Here is a 27,659-nt window from a genome sequence, read left to right on the forward strand (position 1 = left end):
TCTTAAGAAGCTACACCATCGTCTCTCGAGACGGACGGCTGCCGACGACGACGAGTCCTCAAAAAATATTCTATGTATGAGGCAGGTGCTGCTATTATACCCATTTTATAGATGAAGACTAAAGACAGCTAGGTTAGACAATTGCTTAAGACCACGAAATGAACTGATACAGCCTGGTTTCAAACCCAGATAGTCAACAGTGTTCTTAAAAAGGGTAATGATCTTTAAACGTGAGAAGAGGGAAAGAGTTGTAGAAATACATTGATCTCAAATCATAAAATGAAATGTTTGTGGAAATGCTTGTTAATGAAAGGCCTGACGGTGAAAAATCTGACTAGATAGCAATCTCCACTAGATAAGTTTTCAGCTTTTCCTCTATTCACTCCTGTTCACTAATCCTTCCCTGATTCTCATTCTAAACTGGTCACTGCTATCACATATGCAATTTCACGTGTTCTAATCATGATTTTTTATTTTAGAGTGAAAAATACTCCATATATTTCATATCACTAAATGAACTATTATTTTCTATTGATCCAGCAGATTTTTAATGGCCTGAGAAAATGAAAACATTTCTGTCTATATTATTATTTAATCAGAATAATTGGCCCCATCCATATGTTTATGATCAACTATTTTATATATTTCATTTCAGAGATTAACTATGGTAAAATACATATTATCTAATATGCCTACCACATTGCTCTTAATGAGTGTTAGTTTGTATTAAACACATTTTATTTTGTCTGTATTTTTACATAACTACAATATCAATCAACTAATAAATACATGACTTACGGTAAATTTCCAAAACAACTGTAGCTTCTTGTGTCTGTCCTTTGGCATCTGTTGCTTGGCAACGATATATCCCTGCATCTTCTATGTTTGCATTGTAGATGGTTAATCTTGACCTGACACTCTCCTTCTGTACCACTACCCTCTGTGTTGAAATAATCTTCTCACCTTGAGGATTATACCAGTCTATACTCTCAGGCTCACCAATTGCTGAAAACAGTCATGGAAAAGAAATGGATGAAAATGTTTCAAGTGCTTGTTTTTGCATTGGCATTTACTTATTATGTAACAAAGATTTAACAATTTAGAAAAAAATGTAAATTAAAAAAACAGAAATCTGAAAGTCTTACAAAATTGACATTAATCAAAAATGTCAGATCATATGTTCATCTTATTTATCGAACCTTGAGGATTCAATCTCATTTGAGTAAGTGAAACCTTAAAGTTCCATAGGAAATATCCAGTAGGATATTTAAGCTGTGATAGTTGAATCTTTACCATAGCAAACTATGGATTATTACCACACTAAATTATGAAACTGCCTCAGCCATTGAATCAGACATAAATTATACTTGATAGATATATTTGAATAAAACCACGATTACTAACGTGATTTCATCTATTCCATTTTCTTTGTGAGGGTCGGGACTTAGAACTTTTCTCCCTGATAAAGCAGAGCTCACAAAAGTGTAAATTTTATAGAAAACAAACTTTGGCTTTTCATAATACCAAATTTTAAATTAATATCCCAAGCTGTCATATTTGTACAGACAAGGCCAATAACTAGTTTTAATATGAGACCCTAGTCTCTTTTTCCAACTGAAATGAGTACTCTCATCATTTTAATCTAAAACTGTTAACTATTTAGTTATATGATAATTAGAATGCATTGAAATGAAACTTATACTGCTAGGCAATTACAACTGAATCATTACAGGGTAAACATATATTTAAGTTTTCCAATTCAGAATATAGGTTATCATGATCTTTGTAAAAGCTTAAAGGGTGCATTTCACCTAATTACTTAAGAAATAATTTGTAAAAGCAGCATATGCTACTATCTCAAAAGTATCGGGTGGAAATGCATAAAGTTAGCTAAAGTCTGCAGGACTGCTTTGAAAAAATTGTTCCTTCCTATTTTTTCCCCAACAAATCACTTTAGAAACAAATTAGTATCCTTTCTACATAAAATTAGATATGCTAGAGTAAAGTATGAAAGAAATCTTAAATTTTAAATGGATCTCAGCTTTGTTCTTTTCTGTTTTTCTAAATAGATCCATAATGCCATCGTGGTTACAGGATAACTAGGGGAGGTATTTTTTAAGTTCCCCCGTTATAGAGAAGTCACGAAAGAATAATGTAAATGAGCATCACTTTAAATTGAACAATGCAAAAATTTCATTTCATACAGTAAAATATGTATGAGATTCTGAGAAATATTTTCTGTATTTTCATACTTAATAACATGATATCAAATGTGTTTATTATGTTGAGTTTACTCTTGATTTTCATAGCGTGGCCACCATTCTCTTTTTTCTGGTATCTCTAATAAATAATAATTTACAATAAAACTTTTTTATGTTACTTACTTTATGAGTAGCCTATTGGATAAATTAATCAATACAATTGAACTTTTTATTTTTTTGAAAAAGAAGCATAACAATTACTTTGCTATATATGACACACTCCTACTTAGTTCTCTGAAGATCGACTCCTTTCTAACTACCCTAAATTAAAGATATATTTATTTGTTGTGTTTTAGGTCTGTGGTTGAGGGTGCAAGGGAACTTTAGAATCATGTCAACATAGTCACTATTTCAGTAGAAAAAAATTAATGCGAGCTTTCTGATTTGTACTAGTTTCTTTATTTTAGATTCTTGTTTTACTTTTGTATTTATCACAAATAGACATTTCCACAATAATAGTATAGCTCTCAGTTATACATCTTTATATAAAATAAATAAAAATAAATATTTTCTTATTAAGAACAAAACTCAGTACCAATAAATAATGTTAATTCATAGTTTTAATTTGACTATGAGAAAGATACAGAGGAAATTACATTATAAAATTTATATTATAATATGCAAATCCAAGAAAAAAAACTATTTAATTTTGTTTTCAAAATTAATTTTTGAACTATTTCATTATTCTTTGACTATGTCATACAACTGTGTATTTGTGTATATAAAGTACAGGTGATGTTTAGAAACAATTACATATATTCTTATGTCAAATCTGTAATGACAAAATAAATGATGCTGAACCTATTTCTCTCTTGCTCTCTGTCATTCCGTTTGTCAACATATAGAACTATGTATCGATACACTGCAATGCAGACCTTTAAGAAGGCAAGTATATAAAGAATCATGACTTCTATTACATTTTCATAAGATGTGATTAATAAATAATATAACATGTAGTATATGTAGTTATATTATAATATATACAGTAGGTACACTATGAATATGATTTATAAACATTATTGGAATTGTTTATACTTATAATAATTTTAATAATAAATAAGCCATGCCATCCTCAATATAACTTTTATAATGCATTTATGTCAGAATTCCTATTTAAATCCAGTTTTGAATTTCTTAAATATAAACAGATAGAAAGAAAGAAATATTTTTGAACTAAATATAAAGGGTTCTATTTGCATTCTCCTTTAACCACATTTTAAAATTGTTTTTCTATTAAAGTTATCCCATTTTTCCTTCATTGCTATGAATAAAATTAATACAATGAAGCTAAATAAAAGTAGAATGTAGTCATTTTCAGTTCTATAATACATTGAATTAGAATTTGATGTTTAAATATTTAAATGCCTTCTAAAATATTCTGCATGTGCATGATTAACTGAAAGAGGCCTATATAATTTCCCAAAGGCATTATAATATCTGATCCTTTTGATTAATAGTCACAAAAATCTTGCGATTTTTTTCCTGATTAAATAACTATCTATAATTTAAAACCCTCTATCATAAGAATAAATTTGATTTGGTTGGCCCTAAAATTTTCAGCAGGTGTAACTATAGTGCAGTGTACATTAACTATTTATCACATATTAACAAAGATTAGTTAGACTGTTGACATTCATCTTAATGTTACCATTTAGACAGGTACACTATTAGAACTAATTTAAGTTATTTATACATATTTCATAATAAGTTATTTTCAAAATAAATGAGCTAGTTTGACAATCAAAATTAACTTAAAATTAATAGAAATAAAATCCATATTGTTTAACATGCAACATTTAGCAATCAACACTTTTCTAATTATTATAAAACTAATGATAATATAAGATTTTACTTTTAGAGGACTGAATTTTGCACAGCTTGTATTTTTCCAATATATTTTACTAAATAATGCATCAAACAAGTCATCTGAACATATTTATAATACATACCTGTACATGTGAAGAATTTAGATTCCCCCACACTAAGCTCTACTTTGCTAAGTGAAATTGTCACTTGAAGAAGAGCTGAAAAAAATATTTGAGTAACAATTAATTATCATTTTAAACATGAATTCTAAGATTTTACTATATGATCTGTAAACCACAAGATTTAAGCAGAAATTATTTTCACCCAATTTTGCATTACCTACAAAGAGAAATGGGAGTTTTATTAAATATGGTCTAACAACAAAATGTTACATTTTATTATGCACTTCACAACCAGATCAGATACAGGACTCTTTCAAGCTAATATTTTGAAATTTGTCCAATAAATGAGAAAATTCATACTCAAACAGCTATCCATTTCATATTTACATGCTAGGTTTATATATGTTACCTGATTACGCAAAAGCTGGAGAAAACTTTTGCCTCAAATTTGAAACCTTGTTTAAATAAGTAAATCCTACACTGTTATTATGACAATAAAGATATGATTTAACTCCATTTTACTACTCACTAAAATCGCCCCATGAAATGAGGCCTGCTCTGGAAGACAGGGAGCCCTGAACAGGGGGAGGTGAATGAACATTGGTTTCGACAAGATAAATATGTTAAAAGAAAGAACCAAGCCCATACATTAAAATAGATGAGTTGTTCAAAAATTTGTTCTCAAATTTGCAATAAAATAAATGAAGAGTATAGAATTTTAGAATATCATTGAACTTGTTTTAATACAAATTGAAAGATACATTTCTTTTTAAAAATATTTTGTTAATATATTTTTAGGGAGAGGGGAAGGGAGAGAGAAAGAGAGGGAGAGAAAATCAATGTGTGGTTACCTCTCATATGCCCCCAAATGGAAACCTAGCCTGCAACCCAGGCATATGTCTTGACTGGGAATTGAACGGGCAACCCTTTGGTTTGCAGGCTACCTCAACCCACTGAGCAATACCAGGCAGGGCAAAAGACATATTTCTAATAATATGATGGACAAGAAAGTATAACCACCCGTAAAACCCTGTACCACCATATCTCGTTTTCAGAAATGCACATCTGAGCTTTCAGTAAAGTAATGAAGCTACAAGGGAAATAAAAACAAAGAAAAGAATCTAAAAACTAGAGTATAAGTCAGAAATATGATCCAAGCTTATCTAGAAAGGAGGGTACTACAGAACACCAAGTAACACCGGACCGGAATAAATTTAATCCATTCTATAAGAATGGTCAGAATAAATCAGCCCACTGGCAAAAGGATGATGACAAGGACAGTTGTCTCTCCTGGCCTGTGTAGAGGGAAAATGTTTCTTCCTAAATAAGTTAACCATAGTTCCACCATATTGCATGTTTGAGATTTTAACTATAAACACATGATCTTTGGGAAATCCCAACCAGAAAAATTAAACAAAGAAGCAGTGTCACACGTGGGGTTCATAGTTAAGTGACAGAAGCAAACGTCAAGTATCCTTCAGAAGATCCTCATCCTCAGCCCAGACTGCCCAAGGTTTTTATAAATGAAGCTCTTTTTTAACCTAAATGCTCATTCTGACATTATAAAATAGATTCCAAATTACAACACTGTGAAATGAGTCAGGTGAAACAACCAATAGAAGAAATAGGAACATTAAATTTCAAAAAATGTAATAGATTAAGAATGTAACATATCTAAGTTGAAAATGTTTCAAGAAATAAAAGGAGGACTCAAAAACGTGAGAAAGGAAGAAAATGTTCACTAAGAAAGACTTGTCAAACATGTATAAGTTCTTCAAAATACGTTTCCTTGTATTCCCCATCACTGATTGATAAATGCCTTCTTTGGCAGGAAACCTGTCTAGAAAACTTAGGTTGGGCTACATGCATTCTTTCCTTAGTCTTGGGTCCTGTTTTTATTCACAATTCCTTAATACTCAGTGCTTGGTACATTATAGGGGCTCAAGCTGAAGCTAAGTCTAATATTTCAGAGAGAAACTAAGTAAGAAAATCGTAAAAGTCAGGAAAAAAAGAGAGAACTAATAAAATCAAGACATAAAAGCTTATTTCAAAACTAGAAACAATGCCAACTCCAGGGAAAAATCACAGAAGCGGACTTTTATTTTGAGAAGTAACTAATGCCCTAGGTGAGATTGTTTATGTATAATGGGCTCAACAGAGGCAAATTATAGACAGTAAGGAATTTGAGAATGTATCATTTTCTAAAACAGTTTAATGTCACTTGTCTACTCAAAAGTATTCAAAGTGGATTAGTTTAGCTTTGGCTATTTAAATAATGATTATACAAATTTTAATTAAAACAAACTTAGCTTTCCAAGTTTATTTGCAATTACTCCTCCCAATGCTTCTGCAGTTATAGAGAACAACGAATTATCCCATCCCTTCTCCACTGACTCACGACACTTTCCCATAACTGCATTTGCTCCAACTAGTTCCTCTGCCTTCATCTCCTTTTGTCATATCTTCGTATGGCTGGCTACATTCTATCTTCAAAGCAAAATTAAAATATCACTAACTTTGCAAAACATTCTTTCAGAGGCCCATCCATGGCCTCAACAAATGAATAGCTTTGATCAAGAGGCATTTTCACTAAACAAATGAAACATATGTTGTTGATAATTATATTTAGTTCTCTATCCTATTTAAATGTAAATTCCTGTAAGGGAAGGCTCATCAACCTCATTTCTGTTTCTCCTAAACTGATAATATAAGAATACACGGGAAAATAATAGATAAATACCTACCTGGAGCTTATTCTATACAAGATACAGAACATTAACCATATTAACAATATAAAATTTCAGAATGACTTCATTGCCTTAAATGAAGTCACTTAAGGGCATCAGAGAGTTTTAGAAATGTTTGCCAATTATCATATAAATAATTCCCATATTTAACTGTTGGACTTTATTTGTTTTGCTGTTTAAGAAAGAGTTTATATAAAAGACATAACTTCAAAGATATAGGCACATTTAAAATCGAATACAGTTCAGAACAATTTTATACTGTTTTGCCAATGGGTGTAATAAATAACTTGTATTCATTGTATCAAATTTAACTTAAATTTAATTAGTTAATTTATATGAAAAGACTTGGTCATTTTTTTTCATTCAGTACAAACAATCAATTCACCCACAAATCAGGAATATGTTTTTCATAGACATTTTGATGGCATTGTTCTATGTTGGGTATTAAAAATATATAAAGAAAATACATAATTCTTTAGTTCAATATATTTACCAAAGGCTAGATTTTCTCCAATTGATCGCTACAGATACATTAAGACATGTGAATATTACAACAAACCTGGAGAACAAAAACTTAAGTCTAAGGCTCAATCAGTATTTTCGTTATCTAAAATCCAGAATTTCTCGTGACCATGGCTGATCCCTGGCCACGTCCAACAGTCTCATCTTTTTACCCAAATATCAGAAGGTGAAGGGGTTGAGAAAAATCCATATATGTCTATATATGCACACATAGACACAGGCAACAGTGTGGTGATAGCCAGAGAGAGAAAGGGGGTGGGGGATAGATGGGTGGAGGCAGGCAAAAGGTGGGGGGAGAAAGGGGGATGAAAAGAGACTTTTCTGGGGGTGATGGGCTCATGATGCACTGTGCAGGTGATGTTTACTGAGTTGTATGCTTGAAACCTGTGTGGTTTGGAAATCAATGTCACTCTGATACATTTTTTAATGAAACCATACCAAAACAAAACAAAGGGAAATTTAAAAAATAAAAATAGGAAAAAAAATGGTTTAAAAAAGAGAACACCAAAGGATGGAGCAGTTCCTCAAGTTCATCAGGTAGGAAGGCAGAGAGGGCAGGAATGAGAGCGCTGAGCGCCCCCTGCTGCCTGTGTTCCAAACGGTCTGGGGGCTTTATGGGAGAATCCCCTCCGCAGATGGCCTGCAGGGATATTCAGCTGCAGGGCATTTATCAACGTGCTTGTGTGAATGGGATCTTTAAAAAAGTGTTATTCCCCTTCCCCCCCCCCCCTTCTCCCTTCCTTCCTGCCTCTATCTTTCTTCTATCTTTCTTCCTGAATGTAATGTAATGTAGACAAGTAGGCTATACCACAGTGATTACAGAGATAAACAGGGAAATAATAATTTTTATTTTTATATTATTTGGTTATTTTGTTTTATTTTCATCTCCTTTGTTATTACTATTATTATTAATTTATTTTTTTATTATTCTTTTTTTTTAGAATGAATGTCATTAGGCAGTGTTTATAGCTTAACCAGAAAGGGCCAGTAGAAAGAGCAGCATCAATGAGGCAGACCACCTGCTCTTAAAAACGACTGAGACACTTATTTTCTTAACCTGGAATGGAAGATTGAAAAGCTTTAGGGCAAATCTAAAAAAGCATGGAGGTACAGAGGAATTCCACTAAAAAGTTTAACTTTGTCCTCTTGCTAAACTCAAGTGAAATAATTCATTAAACAACAATTTTGATAAAATGTTCATAGGCATCAGATTTTCTGACTTTTATGATAGAATGCTTCTACCTTAAATACTCCAAAAGTTCTGAATTTTCTTGAACACCATAGCAATTTCCAAAACCTAAGAACCTGTTACAATACAGTGACATGAAAATTTAATAATAAAACTGAATAATTAAATAATGTACATTTTTTTAAAAGAAGATACAATTTTAAAATGTTTTCAGTAAAAAGAATAAAAAAGTTTATTTTTCAAATTCATTTTGTATAATCAGCTTACAAGGACCTTCTATCAGTAAGGCTCTTTGAGAATTTATATAATTACTGAGTATGTGCATTGGTCTCTAACCCCCTTGATGTGGAGGCCAAGAAGGAACAGCATGCACTTTAAAAATCATCCAAGTCATTGTATCAATATAAATCAGGCCTTACGTTGTCTCTGCATGTCTGTTGGAATTTTAAGTGAATACAATTTTGCTTTGTGTCAGGCACTAGTAGACTAAGTTGTCAGTTTTTAAATCTCTGCAAGTGATAAACTGGCTGTTTTAAATGCCACTGTTGAATGTTGTATCAAATTGCAAAGGGCTCATGGTCTCCTGATAGAATTTTAAAATGCTAGTGGTTTCATTATATTTATATTCTTGTAAATTAAGGAAGTCTTTTTTTAATGTCTGCTTTTTGGTCTGCATGCTAACTTAAATTATAATATTAATTCAATCTTTGCTATGATATGTTATCTTGGTTAAAATGTTGCCTAAGTTCTATTTTGGAAATAATTTTTACTTATGAAAGAAATTACAGCTTCCTATTACCCACTTTATTAGGTGGTCTCCTGCAATTCTTTTTTATGCCAGTGATCCTTGTTTCACTGAAGCAGAGAATCTTATCATCTTTTACATTTTCCCTTTTCACTGCAGCTCTAATTGATCACAGAGATGACTCCTATTCAGAATGTTTTTATTACATACATTCCTACCTTTCCTTGTGCTTTGCCACCAGCCCTCCCAGGTACTCATTATGAACCTTAAAGTGCTTGTCCCCTTGAGTCAATTCATAAGTCAACTTAAATTCTGATTAATCTTTACTAAATGTCAATTTCATCATGTTAATTTCTACTTATAAATAGTTAATGGGCAAAAGTTTAAGTCCAGACATTTTACCATGGCATTTGAGATCCACCAACATTTTAAAAAACTATTTATCCAATGTTAATACATTACATGAGGTATTCTACATGAGACCAACCTCATCTATATTGATCTACTCATTATTCTCTGAATGTTTCTTGAACATTTTTGCCCCACTTGACCTAGGATATCCTCCCTTTTCATGTCATTTTATTACAATATCTATCCTACCATTAAAAAAATATTTCCTTCTAGATAGCCTTCTTGATCATAAATCTTATAATGAATATAATTGATACACATAATCTCATTTTGTCATACATCTTTTTTAGGTATTCTTGTTATCTTTCCAAATAAATTGTAAATTCTTTAATGTTAGGAAGTATGGCTTATCATTTTTGTATATCATAACATTTAAAAGAATAATTTGAAAAATGCATGTAATCAATTAATAATGATTTTGACAAAGGGAGGGAGGGAGAGAAGAAGGGAGGAAGGATGGAAGGGAAGAAGGAAGGAAGAAAAATAAAGGGAGAGAAAAAGGAAAGAGGAAAAGGTAAGAAAGAGAAAGTACTCTGCAGTTCCTATTCATTATTTATCCTATTGCAGTTTACTTCTGTCCTCTTCATTCAACTCATAAGTTATTTTTTCCAAACATCAACCACAATGTTCTAATTGTTAAATCCAGTGACAATGTTCACCTTTAAGTTTGATCAAGGAAGAGGCACTGTTGACTACTTTGTTCTTTAACTGCTCCTTTCCTTGACCTGTACTTGAACATTTTCTACTCACTTTTCTCATTACTCTTACTCAGTTTCATCTCTTCTTCCACATACGCCTTCAATATTTCTGCTTGTAAGTAATCTCTTTGTTTTCTTATCTTGGAATTCTATATACCTCCTTCTACTGCAAACACACATATTATATCTACTATGTGCTGGGCACTGTTTTAATCAGTGTGCCTAAAATAACTGTTAATACTTAAACAATTCTATTCAGTAGGTTCTACTTTTATTCCTATTTGAAAGATGAGAAAATTGAGGCAAAGGATAGTGTCAAGATGTAGTAAGGCCACCCACCCAACATGCGGTGAAACCAGATTGGAACCCAGCCATTTGTGCTCAGTGTCTATGATCCTAACTGCTTCATAAAAGCTTGTTACATATGTATCCAGTATAATCTGGCCCATTGTAAACACTCAAAAGTCTGCTTGCATTTGCCTACCATTTCCTCTTCTCTATATTAATTATAGATCAAATATGTGTAGGTATGTGTATATTTTATCTTTTTTGAGGTATAGGAAACATATTTGCTAATACCTATTATACTTCTTTACAAAAAAACTTGCACATTTCCCAAAGTCAGCATATCAACACTCAAACATTCTCTTCCTGTCTTACCCCATTCTTTATTCGCTATCTTAAGTTTTGCTATTATTTGCTATTAAATCTCTTTTGCCTCAAATAAAAACTCAAATTCCAACTCACTTTTCCTTTAAATGTCTCTCAAATCTGCTTCTCTTTCATTCTTCACCATTGCTAGCCTGGTTTAGTGAGTGGTCTGCAAAACTGTACAAAGTCAGGTATTGGGTTTAGGGTTCATCAGAAACATCCAAGTAAGTGTGTTTGTGAGTCTGTATGTTTTTCCGTTGTGTGTTTGTATTTTGTTTTGGCTCTATCCTTGGAAATTCTGATTCAATGTATCTGATGTAAAGCCCAGGATTTCTTATTTTACATAGTTTCCAGGTGCTAACTTAGCATCGCTACTTACAAATTGGTCCTCAGCCCAATACCACTAACCTCAATCAGAAGCTTCCTTTCCATATGGAATCTCATGTCCCATTTCATACTGATGGAATCACAAACTATAATTTAACAAGATCCGCAGCTGGCCCATGTGTACTTTAAAATGCGATCAGCACTGGGCTGGACTGTGATGATTCAACATAATCACTATTCTGTAATATAACTATGCTTCCCTTTGTATATAGATAAAACCCAAACTCCTTCACAATTAGCATGTAAAGCCTTTTACAGTCAGGCCACGGCCTAATTTTACTCAACTTTATTTCCTGACACTTTCCAGGTGTGGAAGCAAACCCAGATCAAAACAAAACACACACACACACACACACACACACACACACACACACACACAAGTTAATCAGTAAACTTTGCAAATAGGCCCCACTTTCCTCTATATTTATTTAGTTTTGCTTTTTTTCCCCTTATTCAATGTTAACTCTCGCCTTTTTCTCATCTAAGGACACTCCTATAACTTTCTGTTAAAAACTTACTTGAGTCCTACAGGCAGTAAATCTTACACTTCAATGGCTTATAAATGCTGTACTTCTTTTTCTTAGAGCACATAATGCATTGCACTAAAGTATATTAAGAATTTTATGATTTTAATTAGCAAAAATTGATTTGTGCATTACTTTAAAGACATTATCTTCCCTTATTCAAGTTCATTTAGTGCTATTTTATTTAAAATTAATCTAAAACTGAGTAACGTTGTTTGTTTTGACTTTCTGTACTATTTTCTGTAGCAATTCACATATGCTAGATTTTGTTCATGTGCTTGTTTCTCCACCAAACTATACACTGTTTGAAAACATAAGCAGACCTTATTCATCTCGGTCTGTCCACCCAGCACAGGCTGTGGTAAAGAGTCCATGCTAAAATAATACTGCATAAATGGAGCGACACTACTATTGTCAAATAAAACCAAATAAAACCAAATGAAAAAATATCTTATTTGTATCTCTCATGAATGTTTCTGTTGGTTGAATTCAATAAAAAGCAGTTGTATGTCTATCTGTACTCCCCATAGTCTATTCTATTTTTGAGAACATGGATCTTCCTAAACATACAAAATTTGTGTAAGTAAAGTTGATGCTATATTAAGTGACTTTTGAGTAAAAATACTTGTTACCATGTATTATTCAGTACTTGTGTGTTTGTTTCAATTCAAACATGCATTTCATAGGGGAACATAATGTGTCCAAAAATGCCATCCAAATGACGAGCACTCCAAAACTAACTGATGTTCAAACTAGACGATGGGAATGAACACAAGAGCCAGTCAGGTCTAGAAAAGAAAGAATTATATGTGACTGTGAGATCAGCTGTAAGAAAATGTCAGGGACTAATGAGCTTGGGAAGACCATAATGGCGAGGCAATACATTTTAAAGCCATTTCACCCTTTTCTCTCATTGAAGCACAGCACTAAGCAAAAATTAATCGCATTTGTATAAAGAACCTCCCATGTGTCAAACATTTAAAAATCTGGGCTTACCAAGAAAATAAAGTGACTAATCCCTCATAATAAAAAGGACAATTTGTGATAAGATGTTTATGCTGATAGAATTATATTTTTGTTTTGAAAAAAGACAAACATTTTCCCCTAAAATACATTCTTTGACATTGAATAACATACAGAGAGCTCAAGAAGGTGACATAAAAGTTGCAACCCCAAACATAATTTAAATAAATCTGATTGCGTAAATACTCATCAAAACATTTTATTAACAAGTGAAGTAATTACATATCACCCTTTAAATTTTATAAAACAGGAAGCAATATGGTCATCTTTCTTATACTTTAGTTATAAAGTCAATCATTTTTATATATCATTCATGTAAATAAAAGTTGAAAATATCCCTTATGCCAATCAGACTGAGGAATGTCGCCTGAGTGATAAGGGCAGCAATAAGTGCTAATGTTGTAGTTAGGCCTTGAGTCCATTATCAGACCAGCAACAGCTCACTCATCACTTATTTTAAGTGTGACATTTAATTAAAACTACAATTTTTGAAGAAGCAGCTAAGTCCAAGTTTTATATCCAGTTCAAGTTTACTTCAACAAGAACCACTTAGACATGTAAGTCAACTGCCTTGATGAAATTAGCATAGAACATCCTGTAAAATTCGAATCACTGCTAATAATATGCAGCAATAAATTAAGGGAAGGTGTTTGCAAAGGGCTAATTCCCAGGCCTAAAGGTTTTGTCTACCCCAAGTGAGTAGAGTTTCTCTCCAGATTAAGGTTTACCTAAACCTTATTTATGCCTGACAAATCATAAATCAAACATCTGTCCCAAACTGTTAAGCCAAAATAGCTCACCTTCTCTCCTTTCCTGAACGGCATTATAGTATTAGCTATGCAGCCCTGACGTTGCTTACCAGCAAAGCTTGAAATACGTTGTTAGAAAATGTAAAGCCCATCAGCATATTACGATGGCTAGTATAAAATAATACAAAAAGGAAAAGAAATACACTTTCCTCAGCTTTAAGGACAAACATGTTTTAATTAGAAGAACTAAGGTGAAGAAAGGTGAAGAACCAATGAAAGATATCACTTTTAATGTGAGAGCATATTAATTGCATCTGCTCATGGGTAATCATAAACTCATTATATCATAAGTACTTTATTTTATATAATCAAAAATATTTTTATAAAAGTACAAGCCTTTAAAACAAGAAATTTTGAAAGAATATTACAAGGTATGTGTCATGATGTTTTTAAAATGTTAGTAGCATATAACAATAATTACTAGAATAAAATTAGCATTTTTAATTCAAAGATACATGCAATCATTTATTAATGAATTGATTGTCTCACTCCACAACCTTGTATGAAGGATTCACTGAGTAAATTTGCTTGCGCATATATGCAAAGTTTGCTGTTATGCAACCAAAAGAAGTAATATTTCATCAGGCTGAAAATTTTTCACTTTCACGAAATAAACAATTTATGTTTTAAGATGTCAACCACAGTTCTGTTTCTCAGGCTTCTCAAGTAATTGTAGGATGATTTTATATTATAGCCAGGGCCATTTATGTTTAATATTAAGATTATTTTTAAAAGATTATTTTATAAAGAATTAATTTCATCAAATTCATAGAAATATGGAGGGAAAGTCAGAAAAATTTAAAAATTATGGATAATTTTGGATAGCTAAACACAGAGAAAACATTTTTCAGTTTAAGCATTTAAGCTATATTAGATTCTTAGGTCATTATAGCCCGAAGGTATTGATAGGGTCTCCAGCCAACCGATGTCAGGTTATAGGTGAGGAAAGAGGTCCACAAGACTTACCAGTTTTTGAAGGTCCCAGGATACTGCAGAGGTGCATCTGTGCTTAGACTACTAATCTCCAGCCTGAACTAACCTGGATCTCTGAAATACTTGGTGCTATTTTGTTGAAGAACTTGAGTAAAGCAGCAGATTGGGTACCTCTTCAGAAATGGGGACCAGAAGACTTGCGGGAATCCCTTCCAGAAAGGAAGAGATTAGATAGCCTAGCCATCCCTGCACAGAACTGAGTGAATCAAAAAAGAGATGAAACTTATGGAGTTGCCAGGAGTTACTTTTCCATAGCATAGCTTCCTATAAGCTAAAATTAAAAAAGGGGTTTCCCATAGGTTGAAATCAGAGAAATCGGACCTCACAATTTTGTGTGGTTGTGCATGTGTGTGTTGTACAGGGTGAAGCAACTCCATAGATAGTGACTGTGCATTGACCTGAGGTGGCAAAGAAAGAAAAAAAAAAAAAAAAAAAAAAATCAGTGCAACGCTTAGTACCAAGGAGAGCAAGAGTTGGTATTACTGTGTTGCTTTTAAGTCCTGTGTTCTTCAGGACGTTGTAATGTCCCCAAGTCCACACATTTCTATGTAGTAGAAAATAACTTTGGTTTTTAGGCTTGTGTCCCTTGTCTGTGATGAAGTCATAGATACGAAGAACATATTCACCAGCAATTTCTCTGAAGACACCTGTTCAAGGGGGCAGGAACCCCACCAATCCTAAAACTTTAACTAAACCAAGGACCAGAGGATGAGCGTGTATCTTGGGCCCTGCCAGTGCCTACAAGCTTACATAAGTTGGTTTTGCTTCTCTACCAACCACACGGATGCTACCTTGGGAAAGTGATATTTAAGACTTGGGGGTTACCTAAAACATATTAAATAAATTATGCACACAGGAAGAAATCAATAATCTGTCTTTGGTATTTTCTTATACACAATGTGGGTATAAAACAGCTCTATTGTATTTGTGAGCATTAAATGGAAAACATTTAAAACAGTCTGATACAAGTACACGATCCATCTTACCCACTGTAATTATAACCCCCCTCTTAATTAGCTCTAGAGGTGCTCACAAAGACAAACATGTTATCTTTTCGGTTTGTTTTATATAAGAGAACTATTCTGTGTTCGTACATCACTGAATTATAACTTCAGACGAGATTGCATCCATAGTTTTTCTTTCCAAGTAAACTGAGAAATTCTTCCTTCAATCCAAACTTTAATTGGAACGCATTTAAGCAAAATTTGTTCATCTCTGTCTTAATCTGTTTGGGCTGCTATAACTAAACCCTATAAAGTAGGTGGCTTATAGACAGCAAACATTTTCTTAATACGCGAGGCCGGAAGTACAAGGTCACGGCACCGGCATGGCTGTGTGCAGGCGGAGGCCTTTCCGGGGTTCAGACCGCCTACTTTTTGTCACATCTTCATATGGTGGAAAGACAGTGAGAGAACTCTCTAAGGTCCCTTTTGGAAGGGCATTCATCCCATTTTGAAGGCTCGCCTCTTGTAACCTAATCACCCCACAAAAGCCCTAACTGCTAACACCATCACACTGGGCATGAGGATTCCAACATGTGAATCTCGGGGGACACAGACATTCAGAACATACAACTTCCATCCAATACTGTTAACTGGCATGCTAAACATTCACAGCATTGCAAAGATTGTACATCAGGCTGTAAAATTTGTTGACATATGCGCAAGTATTACAACAATTTCTGGTGCTCACTTCCATGATATTCTATTACCCTTGTGAGAGGTAGAAAATGTGGTTCAAAATTAAGAATTTTATCCTCATGAACAAAAAAAAGCTATGTCTCAGATGCCATTTGCAGAAAATTATGGACACAATAAAATTTATGATAATGTAATAAATACACTTGGAGTAACTAAATTTCTAAATCAATGATAAGAAAAGTTATAATTGTATCACAAGTGATTCTTTACTGCCAAACCAGTATGATAATAAACATAATTAAATATAAGATGTCATATGTTTCAAAATCTGTCCCACGTAAGTATGACTCTTTTCCCAACTGGACTCCCAACGTACACTTCTGGACTCTCAGACCTTGTTCCGTGCAGCACTTCTTGTTCATCCCAGGCCTCCTACTCCTTACCTTTCTTTGAATTTCTACAATCAGGTTGTTTTCCTTTCTCTCTCTCTTTGCTTAGTTCCTTGAGCATACCACATTCCCTCATTTACCATATATGTGGGCAGGAGGTGTTATTATTTTGTTTATATGCCATACCTCTAGTTACAATGCCACTTATACTAAGAAAGGACAATGTTTTAATTGATTTATTACTATCCCCACAAAAACTTATAGGCATCTATTACTTTTCTTCTTCTCTTAGCAACTTTATTTTGTTGCTGTTTTATTATCATTTATCCCACTTAGACCCTCCCTCCCTGCAATCCCCACACTGTTGTCCATGTTCATAAGTCCTTTTTCCTTACTTTTTTATTTAATAATTAAATACATAAGTTGAATAATTTTTTTTTAAAAATATCAATATATTTATTAAATCTAAATTTTCTAAATAAAAAGGTTCAAAAGCATTCCTCCCTCCAATTGCCAGGATGGAGAGTGTACCTATTTTACTTATATTTTTAATTTTTTTCTAGAATCAGAACTTTTATTTAAATATCAGGTTAATAATTAAAGAAACAAATAGGAGTATATACAAGCTGACTGATTGATTTATTGCAAAGAAGATTATTATTATTGTATCAGTGAGCTTTATGATATATTTCAAAAGCAAAATAATGTTCTCACTCTCCATTAATTCTTTTAATTGGAACCTACTACATCCCATGCACCTAAGCATGTGTGGGTGATAAACAATCTTTGGTATTGTATTGTTTTGTGACCTACCTTAATTTAATAGAAGTGAAGGAGGAGCACTACTAGTGCATATCAAATACATATGCTTTAAATTAGAGCAGTAACAGTAAAAGAAGGTGCCCATCCTAGAACTCATAACGATCAACTTTATCTGGCGAAGTTGCACTTGTGCTTTTACACTTTATCAATTTGTCTCTTTAGATACCAGTCCAAGGTGTCAGGAAACAATGGATCCCCCAAATACAGCCAGACCAAGAACAAAGGGACGATGCATACATGTAAGTTCTAACCCAATAACTAAAAGTTTACATAAGTGGGTGGGTTCCTCCTCCCTACCAACATGTGTTAGTGTAGCTGGATCATACAAATCAACAAACAGTTACATGTTCTTTCTCTTACATCTCTGGTTTCAGGATTCTTGGTTTTATTTTTGTACCATTTAATATGGTAAAACTTTAGAAGCCACTTTTAGATTGTTTTGGGGGGAAGGGGCTCTTACAGTCTCAGATGGCAAGTGACTTATTCTAATTATAGCCACAAAGATTCCATAGCCCATTTTATCTGTATTTACAGCTTCCTGAGGCTTCCATCTTCCATCTAGAATGGGAGATATAATCATGTAAACAGTTTACTTCACTTTCCATTTAACTGACGGAAGAGAGAGAGTTTGGCTGTCAACTCTGTAATTACCCCAGTGACCAGCCTCTGCGCCTAACCTCCAGAGAAATTTGGTTGTATTCCAGCTCAATCCATCCCTTAATTTTACAAGTCAAAGAGTTCACAGTTTCATGGCAGTCCCAGAGAAGTGGTTTCTTTTCCGTTTTTCCATGATGTGTTTATCTGAAAGCCTAGAACAGTACAAAGTTCTGCTCCTGCACACAGAGAGCCTATAGTAATGGCTCACGGGACTGAACATTTTAAATCACTGCAGCATTCTAGTCTACCTTATCAGCTTGATTTAAAAAAAAAATGAGTGGTTGCAGGTATAATTCAGAAAAGTCGAAAAACGGTATACACAATGACTTCGTCAAAGATGTCCCAGTGTTCTTAGTAAAGGACCGAGGACTCTTCCCTTTTCCGTGTTGCTTAGTACATGCCACTCAAGGTCACTGCCCTTCCCCTAATGTTTCATGAAGCTGGACTTCCACCATATGCAGAATCTTCCCTAGATGGTGATCATATCTGTTGCCAAAATCGAGAAATGACATCTTCTAAGGATCTGTTATTGTGGCAGTACTTGAATTGCTAGGCTAAGGAACTACGATATATATGAATTATATAGCGAATTGTTTTTTAAAGTGAAAACGTGTGAGTTTCTGGTCTTTGCATTTGGATTCATGGCACTCCTTAAGAAAATGCATGGAATTATACAGGTGGAACTTTACATCACTAACAAGTAAAGGGAAAACTCTATCCCAGTATCCAAGTGTGTGAGAATTCATAACAATCAAGGGTTCCCAACAGTTCGCTGTGTTTTAAAGAAAATACAGTGAGTTCACAACCCAACTATACAACATCCAGGAAAAATAACTGACCTTTATATGCAAGCAAAGGGTCTAGTCTGGTCCCCAGTAACATCCATGGTATTCTAATAATTGCAAATATTAGTGCATCCCCATTCTGGTATGCCCTGCAAAGACTGGATGTAGGTGTTCCCCAAACACTCAGATGTTGAAATCCTGACCCCCAAAAGTAGCTGTAGTAGGAACTACAGCCTTTGAGAGATAAGAAAGTCATTAAAGTGGACTCCACATTATGGGATTAGTGCCCTGTAGAAGGGAACCCTAAGAGCTGTCCTGCTCTCTTTCCATCATATAAAAGATACAACAGAAACTAGGCAATTTGCAACCTGGAAGAGGGTGCTCACCAAACCCAACCATGCTGGCACCCTGATCTTAGACTTTCAGCCTCTAAAACTGTGAGAAAAAAACAAAAAAACAAAAAACGTTTGTTGTTTAATCCACCCAGACTATTAGTTATAGCATCCCAAATGAACTAAGATACTTCCTAAGCCATTCTCCCCTACCTTACTGAAAACGTGCCTTCAGGCATGGGCCTACACACCCAAGGAGGCAGTACCTCGGTGCTTCTTTAACTATGCTGTCATCCACATTTGAGGGCAAGCTTCTAAATAAAGCTATATTCTTGGGAAAAAGGCAACTATTGAGTCAGGTACCCTGAGACTCAGGCTTGTCAGGTTACCTCTGTGAAGAAAACAGACGCAAATCCCTGCCCTTGTGAAGTTTACTTCTAGCAGGTAAGAGAGAGGCCAACATGAAAAATCAGTAAGTTACATAATAAAAAGTGATTAATGCTCTGGAAAAAGAGACAATCAAATCAAAATACTCTGATGGAGTGCTTTTATTCAAATTTCCAAAGGCATCCTATCATTAAGATGAACCACCATCAGCTAAAGGCTACAATCCATTAGTAGTGGATTTCTGCCTCCCTCCGCATGAGCCAGAGATGAAGGAGTGAACAGAGATGGGTTAGAGAGTGTGTAGTGTAATGATGCTGTGCTTGATTCAAAGCCAGCCTGAGATTCTAGGAGGAAAAGGCTTTTAAAAAGTGTAGCACGGAGGCCCTCTTTAATCCCCTCAGTAAGTAGGGCACACTTTACGGAGAGGCACAGAAGCTACTGATAAGTTATAGGATGCTGGAGTAAAGGAATACATCTGGTATCAGTGCCAAGGCCAGCACCGGTCCCCAAAGGCATAAGGAGATATTATGATCCCAATTTCAAATGACTGCAGGATAGCAACCCTGTAGCTGTCCTAGCCACGTTATCAGTATCATTGTGATAGCTTGCAGGGTATTCTATTCAAGATTTTACTAGGAACCAAACTTGTTTTGATGTAAATAATTCTTGAAAACTCATAATATATATATCAACTATAGACAAGGGGTGGATTGAGGGTATGCATATTAGAAATAATATCTGTCTCTTTTCGCAACAGATATATAAAACGAGCCTTGACACAAATGAGGACCTGCCACCCTGAGTCTTGTAAAATCAGTGAAGTGGTCTTCTTATTCTAATACTGCCCCCCCCCACACTTCATGCATCATGTATATCCTTCTTCCAAGCTGCTTTATTTATAACTCTTTATGTCAAATCTAGACTGGACAGCTGAAAAAGTGAAGTACTTGCATGGTAAGAATGTTATGTATGGTTCAGATGTCCGGTTATGGTCTAGTCTTCAAACCCAACCTCTTTCCAAAAGATGCTCCAGAAGACAAAGGGGTGACCTGAGCAAAAGGGTACGCCAAATGATCAACATGCTGTATTCTGATCATCTATCCACAAACATGACCTAGGTGGGAAATAAAAAAATCAAACCACAATAACAGTCTTGATTGCACGTAATTGGCCCAGATTTCTGAAGAACTGTTACAAGCGATTAGGAGCTCAAGTTCTGAAATCAGACTTGAGTAAGATATCCTGGCTTTGTCACTGAATAACTGCAATGTCGGTTAACTTTCTCAACCTCTTACAGTTTCAGATTCTTCACCTGCAATGTCACAGATGAATGGCACTTATCTCGTGGCGTCTTACTGAGAATTAAAATGAGTAATAATGTGCCATGCTTATGGCAGTGCTCAACACATAGTTAAGGAAAAATAAATCAATAAGATAAACAATGAATAAAATAAAAATGAAGATTTGAACTGACTTGGTTTTCAGAGTCCTGAGGTAGAATCCTTTTTTTAGTCCTTGCTTCTGATACAATACTTCTAGTTTGACTAATCATTATACTCTCGTTTTTGATCCTTGAACTTCAGCATCCTCATCCTACAAAGATCTTGGATTTTATCATCCCTCTGCATTTTGAAATTTTTTGTATCTTCAATTGAGAGCCAAGATACCTCACTGAGATCTGATGCCAATGTGTAAGCTCATAATCACAAGTAACCCTGTCTCAGAAATACAGCTGATTGCCTCTGGTTCCTAGAGTCCCAGCATCTAAGCAGGTTCCTTTACATTTACAAATTCTAAAGTATAGGCATTTTAATTTTTAATAATTTTATTGTATAGAAACACAAAGTTTTCTAAAGATTGGTTTGATTTAGGAAATTAAATGGTATTTATTTAGGACTTATCATGGAAAGGAGTTATTTTAGGTATTGTTAGATTACAAAAATGAGCCAGCTTTGGTTCAAATTAAGAAATTGCATCAGTTCATCCACCACATCATTGATAAGTGAAGGATATATCAGAAAATGAAATAGTCACACTTCATTAAGAACTTTTACAAAACAATGTCACAAATTCTTTTTTACTCAATGATTCTGAACATTCCCTTTGGTAATAAAATTAATTTTAAATAATAAGATAATCAGTAGGGAACATTAGATATATCCACCTATATTGATGTTCAATAAAGAAGGTGGGAAAAGTGCATATGCACAGTACAACAGTAGTAAAAAGAACGTAACATTAATAGTGACAAAGTGCCGTGGAAGGACTTTGCAAGAAGCAAGCTGTCAGATGATCTAGTTGTTCAGCAATGAGAATTGAAAAGGAAATAAAAAAGCCCTTAAAACATGGAAAGAACACTCTTACGAACACAAGGAAGGGAAAAAGTCATTCTTCCAGTGATTCTTGGTACTGGGGAGTGGCAATGCTTCTATAATGCCATAGAAATAGGTTGAGCATCATTACATAAGAAGAGCTAAATGGAAGTCTTGGACTTGCCTGATGGGTCTGTGATGTCCCTGAAGGAATAGGAAAGGAAGAAAGTGAAGAGAGGAGAGAAGAGGAGAGAAGAAAGAAAAAAAAGTTTGGGAAGTTTGACAGAAGATGATATTATTTTCACTTTAATTGATTTTGGCCACTAGTTTATCCAATTTCTGACATGTTTAAGAATATGATAAGAGTGTATGGATATGAGAATACTTTGATTTGTTTAATTGTTTTATATAAAAATAAAATAATTCTATTTATGTCACTCTTTTAAGGTGTTCTTGTGCATATATCTTGTGTCTTGGTATCTTCCATAATTAAGTTGTTGTGTTTTTTTTTTTTTTTCTTTTGAGAACATATTTGGATAGTTTGTAACACAGAGGTAGTAAGATTCAGCGGTTGGTAAAATTATATGTTAAGAATAATTCCAGCTAATGCATGTTAGAGAGGGAGAGATAACACTTAGCCTTTTTAATAAAAAGGAAAAAAATCACACTGCATTTAATTTTTTCCCCATGAGAGAGAATAGATGAGTCACATGTTAAAAAGAATCAAGCAGTTAGTTTAATCTAACTCTGCACTAGTGGAGGACACATTATCACATAAATGAGGAGCAATTATAATTACATACAATTAGGATAACTGTGGAGAAAAGCCTTTGATCGAAAACATTTTTTTTGAATTACCAGTAAATATAACCAAGCCAGAAAGGGCATCTATTAAATAGTTACTCATACATCTTCTAAGAAAATCCTGGCAATTACACTAGATAAAATATTTAAAAATTAAGTGAAAGTTTAGAGTTGAAATTCTCTGTCAGAGGGTACAGACTAGTAGGTACTCTGTGGATATAATATGATCAGTAATAATGTTTTATTTGAACCACAATACGATTTTTCAATGAATCTGAATGTCTTCTGAGAAGATATTCACACTCAGGTTTATGGGGATCTCAGCCTTTCCAGTCTTCACTCATATAGTTTACCTACCAGGATTTGTACCAATATTATACTTGCTTACCATGTGTTCAATGTCTTGATAACATGTTTTCTTATTTAATGTTTTCCTTAGAAAGAAACTCTTAGAAAGAAAAATATAATTTTTGTATACATTTAAAATCACTCTTTGGACTTCCAGCCAAGATGGAGGCTTAGACAGACGCGCTAGGTCTCCCTCTACAACTAGAGAGGAATACAACTACTTCAAAACAAAGGATAACTAGAAATTCCAGAAAATAAAACTACACGGAAGCCCAATGTATGAAGTTATAAACCAGCGGCGCCCTTTGGGCAGGTAAGGGGAGTGAAAGGGGGAGGCGCTGTTTGCGGTCGCACCTGGGACAGCGGCGGGGAGAACAACCCCGGCTGCAGTAGAACCCCCGGCAGCTCGCGACCCCAACGCTGGGGAAAGCAGCCACCACATCGCCTTGAACAGTGAGGCCCAGGGGGGCGGGAGGACAGATCCCGGTCTCCTAGCGGAATAACTGTGTGAATCCATCTTGGACCCCCGCCCCCAAAGAAAGCGCCACAGGGCTGCGAAATAGGTCGCGGACAGGCGCCGGTCGCTGGATTGTGACGACAAAGCACCACGGCACAGCAAGAAAGGCTGCCGAAGGGCGCCGGTCGCTGGGTCATTACAAGTACACAGGCACTGCCCCCTACAGCCGGCCCAAGAAAACAAAACGCATCTGTCAAAATGAGGCAGACAACTATAGAAATCCCGGTGACACAACTCACCAGGCAGCAGATGGAGAACCTGACAGATGAACAGATAAGAAACCTGTCAGAGGCTCAGTTCTGGGCCATTGTTATCAGGTGGCTTACAGAATTCACAAAAGATCTGGAAAAAGATGAGAAAGAAGCGAAAAACACTCATAACGAAAGGAACAAAACCACATACGAGACAGATGGTGAGGAAATAAAATCCAGAGTTCATTTCAACAAACCGGAATATGGAGAAGGAACAAGCAGTCAACCAACGCAGCGAGAGGAAATGGGAAGCAGCGATGAGAGGATCAGAAACCTCTGGGACAGCTATAAAAGGCCCAACATAAGAATCATTGGTTTGCCAGAGAGTGAGGAAGATGAACTAGAACTTGAAAAATTGAGTGAAAATATAATAAAGGAGAACTTCCCAGACTTGGGGAAGGAAATAGACTTACAGGTCCAGGAAGCACAGAGAGTTCCAAAAAAACTGGACCCAGGGAGAACCACTCTAAGACACATTATAATCAAAATGTCAAAAATTAAAGATAAAGAGAGAATCTTAAAAGCAGCAAGAGAGAAGAAAAGTATTATGTACAAAGGGGTCCCAATTAGACTATCAGCTGACTTCTCAAGGGAGACCCTGCAGGCAAGAAGGGACTGGCAAGAAATATTCAAAGTAATGAAAATCCAAAACCTACAACCACAAATACTCTATCCAGTGAAATTGTCATTCAGAATAGAAGGACAGAGAAAGTGTTTCCAGGACAAAATAAAACTGAAAGAGTTCATTAGATCCAAACCACTGTTATATGAGATGTTAAAGGGACTGGTTTAGAAAAAGGAGGATCAAGACAATGAAATCTAAAATGAAAACTGCATCACAAGAAACAACAGAAGCTAGGGAATTGAAACAAAGGCAAACTAAACAGGCAACGAGAGTGGAAAAAGAACTATAGGTACGGGGAACATATTGGGGGGAGGTCAACAGGGAGGGGGAATGGGGAGAGGGAGGGAGATGATATAGGAATTAAGGATCATGGTAGGAGGGAATGGAATAGACAGAGAGAGGTTGAGAAGAACTGTATGCACAACTAATGGACATGATCTAAAAGGGGGGGACAACTGGAGGGAGGGGGGCCACCGGGTGGAGGGGAGCAGAGGGAAGGGAAATTGGCACAAATGTAATATTATAATCAATAAAACACATTAAAAAATAAAAAAATAAAATCACTCTTTGCATTAAATAAAATATTTGAAGCATGGGATCATGTGATCATATTATATGAAAAATCAATTGATTTTTCTTTCTAGTTACTAATGAGCAATGGAAGTAAAAATCCTCAGTAAAGTAATCGGCTCACTCAGCAGCATGCACTGAGCAGGACTAAAATGCTTGTATCAAATTTGATTCAAATATAATTTTTCCTAGCTTCCATTTAGAATTTTGGCAACTCCAACTATATGGAATTTCTTCCTTATAAGCTTTGTCTTGCCCAATTAGCTTTCAATGGTGCTTGAAATTCCCACTGGAATTGCCTTATGTTGACCTGTCCATTTTAATCAAGTTAAATACTACCTGGGAGGAAGATATATTAGCTATCACTTAGGTGCAAATTAGTCTATCTGAACCTATTACTGCACATTATCAACCAGCACAAAAGAGCGCCGGAGGACACTGGTTCTTAAAATCATTCAAATGCCAGACTGCAGAGGGGCATGGCACATTTGGTGGAAAACCATGCAATATTAATCATAACCATTAAGTGTATATTTTCAGTTGTGTTAAAGCTGATGTCATTGCATTCTGTAGTTAAAAGTTGTAGGAAAAATCACAGATTTAAATATTTTAAAGGAAGAAAATTCAGTTATGAACATTTCACCCAATTTGTTTTAACACGTTTTATATTTTATCTGCAGAAAAAGTCTTGTTTAATACAAAGATACTCTATCATAGTCCTAAAAAATGGGGGAGGAGGTAACTCTATAGAAAGGTCTTAATGGAGTGCTAGAAAGAAGGTGGTCAATTGTTTTGAACATAACAAGACCTTATGAGGCAAGTCATCATCTTAGCAAGAATCCATCAGAGAACAAAATAAAATACTACTTTACTGAATATACACATTGCCTATAAAACAATTCTGAATTTCAGAAGTGTAAAAATAGGGTTATAATATGAGGTAGCTAAATACGGAGCTCCTAATGAGAAGGTCTAATTATTTTCTTGGGTTGGCGAAATGAAGAGGGAGGTACAACAGTGGGTATTTTTTCAGCACCTTGGAAGCAGGACAGCTCTCTGAACCACAGTTGTACAGGAGAATCAAGCTCCAGTGCCCTAAGGCATTGCATGCGATGTATTATCTTCTCTCATGCACATCAAGGACTGTGGAATCCCAGATAAAAGGTTACTGAATAAAAGATTGGTTCGGATGTAGAAAAAAAATCTACATTCTTCTTGATTTACCTCCTAGGTAGGATTACATTTCAAGTTGATTTATTGTTATTATTACTATCATTATAATCATTATCATTACTATTCTTTACCACATAATTGAAAAAGATAAAGAGAACTAGAAGGTCAGAGGAAATAAAAGCTTTCTTGGATATTAGCACCACCTAACCTTCAATATTCTTTTCTAACTCACTGAGTTAACCAGCACAGTAGGTACCTGGGCATTCATTTTAATATTAAAAAAAAAAAAAAATCCCCAAGTAGACTGCATCCTATTATTTAAACTGAAGTACAAGTTTAATCAAAGTTTATTGTTTCTAATTTGAGAGCAAACTATTTTTGGTAAAATAAGAAAATGATAAAACTTAATGAACTCTACACATTTCTGAGAACAAGAATTCTTAAACATGAGCCAAAGAACACTAAGAAGAGCACTAAGCAAAAAAGTAAAGGTATTCATTCATTAAGTGATAAGTAAAATTATATTATTTAAATGGCAAAATGATATCAATAGCTCACTCACTAAACAGAGAGAGAGCAAAAAAAAAAAGTGACTTAAAGATCATAATTCGGGTTACTGTCACATGACCACAAAGAAAATTGCTATTTTATAAGCTGTAGAAGTCAAGACTCAGGGAAGAACTAAGCATATGAGCAGCAAGTCAGGCTTGCACCTCCTGAGGATTTATACTCTTCAAATTTATATTTAATTGCATGAATAAAAACTCCAAGATCAACCTTTCCCCATACGCTCACCCAACAAATGTCTTTCCCCGCTCAGTCTCTGTCACTTGTCTCTCTTTTACCCTCAACTTTAGGATTTTAAAGTCAGTTTAAACTACTATTTTAAAAATAAAAGAGAGGAGGGAAAAACTATGCAGTAATGAGCAGAAGTAGACAATATATCTCTCAGTGTTAATCAAATTGAACTGGACAATCAAAGAAAAACAGGTGTCAATAAGAACAAACATGCATTTCTCCTACTTTAATACTTTAATTACACAGCAAAATGAATCTACAAAGAGAAAGAACTGGTCATGATAAACAACATGACTGTATGGTGACTCATTTCATTCAACGCAGAGTTCCTCAGGGGATAAAAATAATTCATCACAAATTA

General features: G+C 34.6%; 1 protein-coding gene across 1 annotated transcript in view; it reads right to left on the bottom strand.

Annotated features, from left to right (window-relative positions):
- NCAM2 (neural cell adhesion molecule 2) overlaps positions 1–27,659 on the bottom strand; it is a 421,403-nt gene that overhangs the window by 168,487 nt on the left and 225,257 nt on the right. The window contains exons 2-3 of the mRNA XM_090270318.1: positions 4,211–4,285; positions 799–1,005 (exon numbers count right to left, since the gene is read on the bottom strand). Coding sequence (XP_090126444.1) covers positions 799–1,005; positions 4,211–4,285 — 282 coding nt within the window. The remainder of the gene's footprint in view (positions 1–798; positions 1,006–4,210; positions 4,286–27,659) is intronic.

Source organism: Furipterus horrens, unplaced genomic scaffold (genome assembly GCF_987537825.1).
Source record: "Furipterus horrens unplaced genomic scaffold, mFurHor1.1.pri manual_scaffold_1, whole genome shotgun sequence".
Taxonomy (NCBI): domain Eukaryota; kingdom Metazoa; phylum Chordata; class Mammalia; order Chiroptera; family Furipteridae; genus Furipterus; species Furipterus horrens.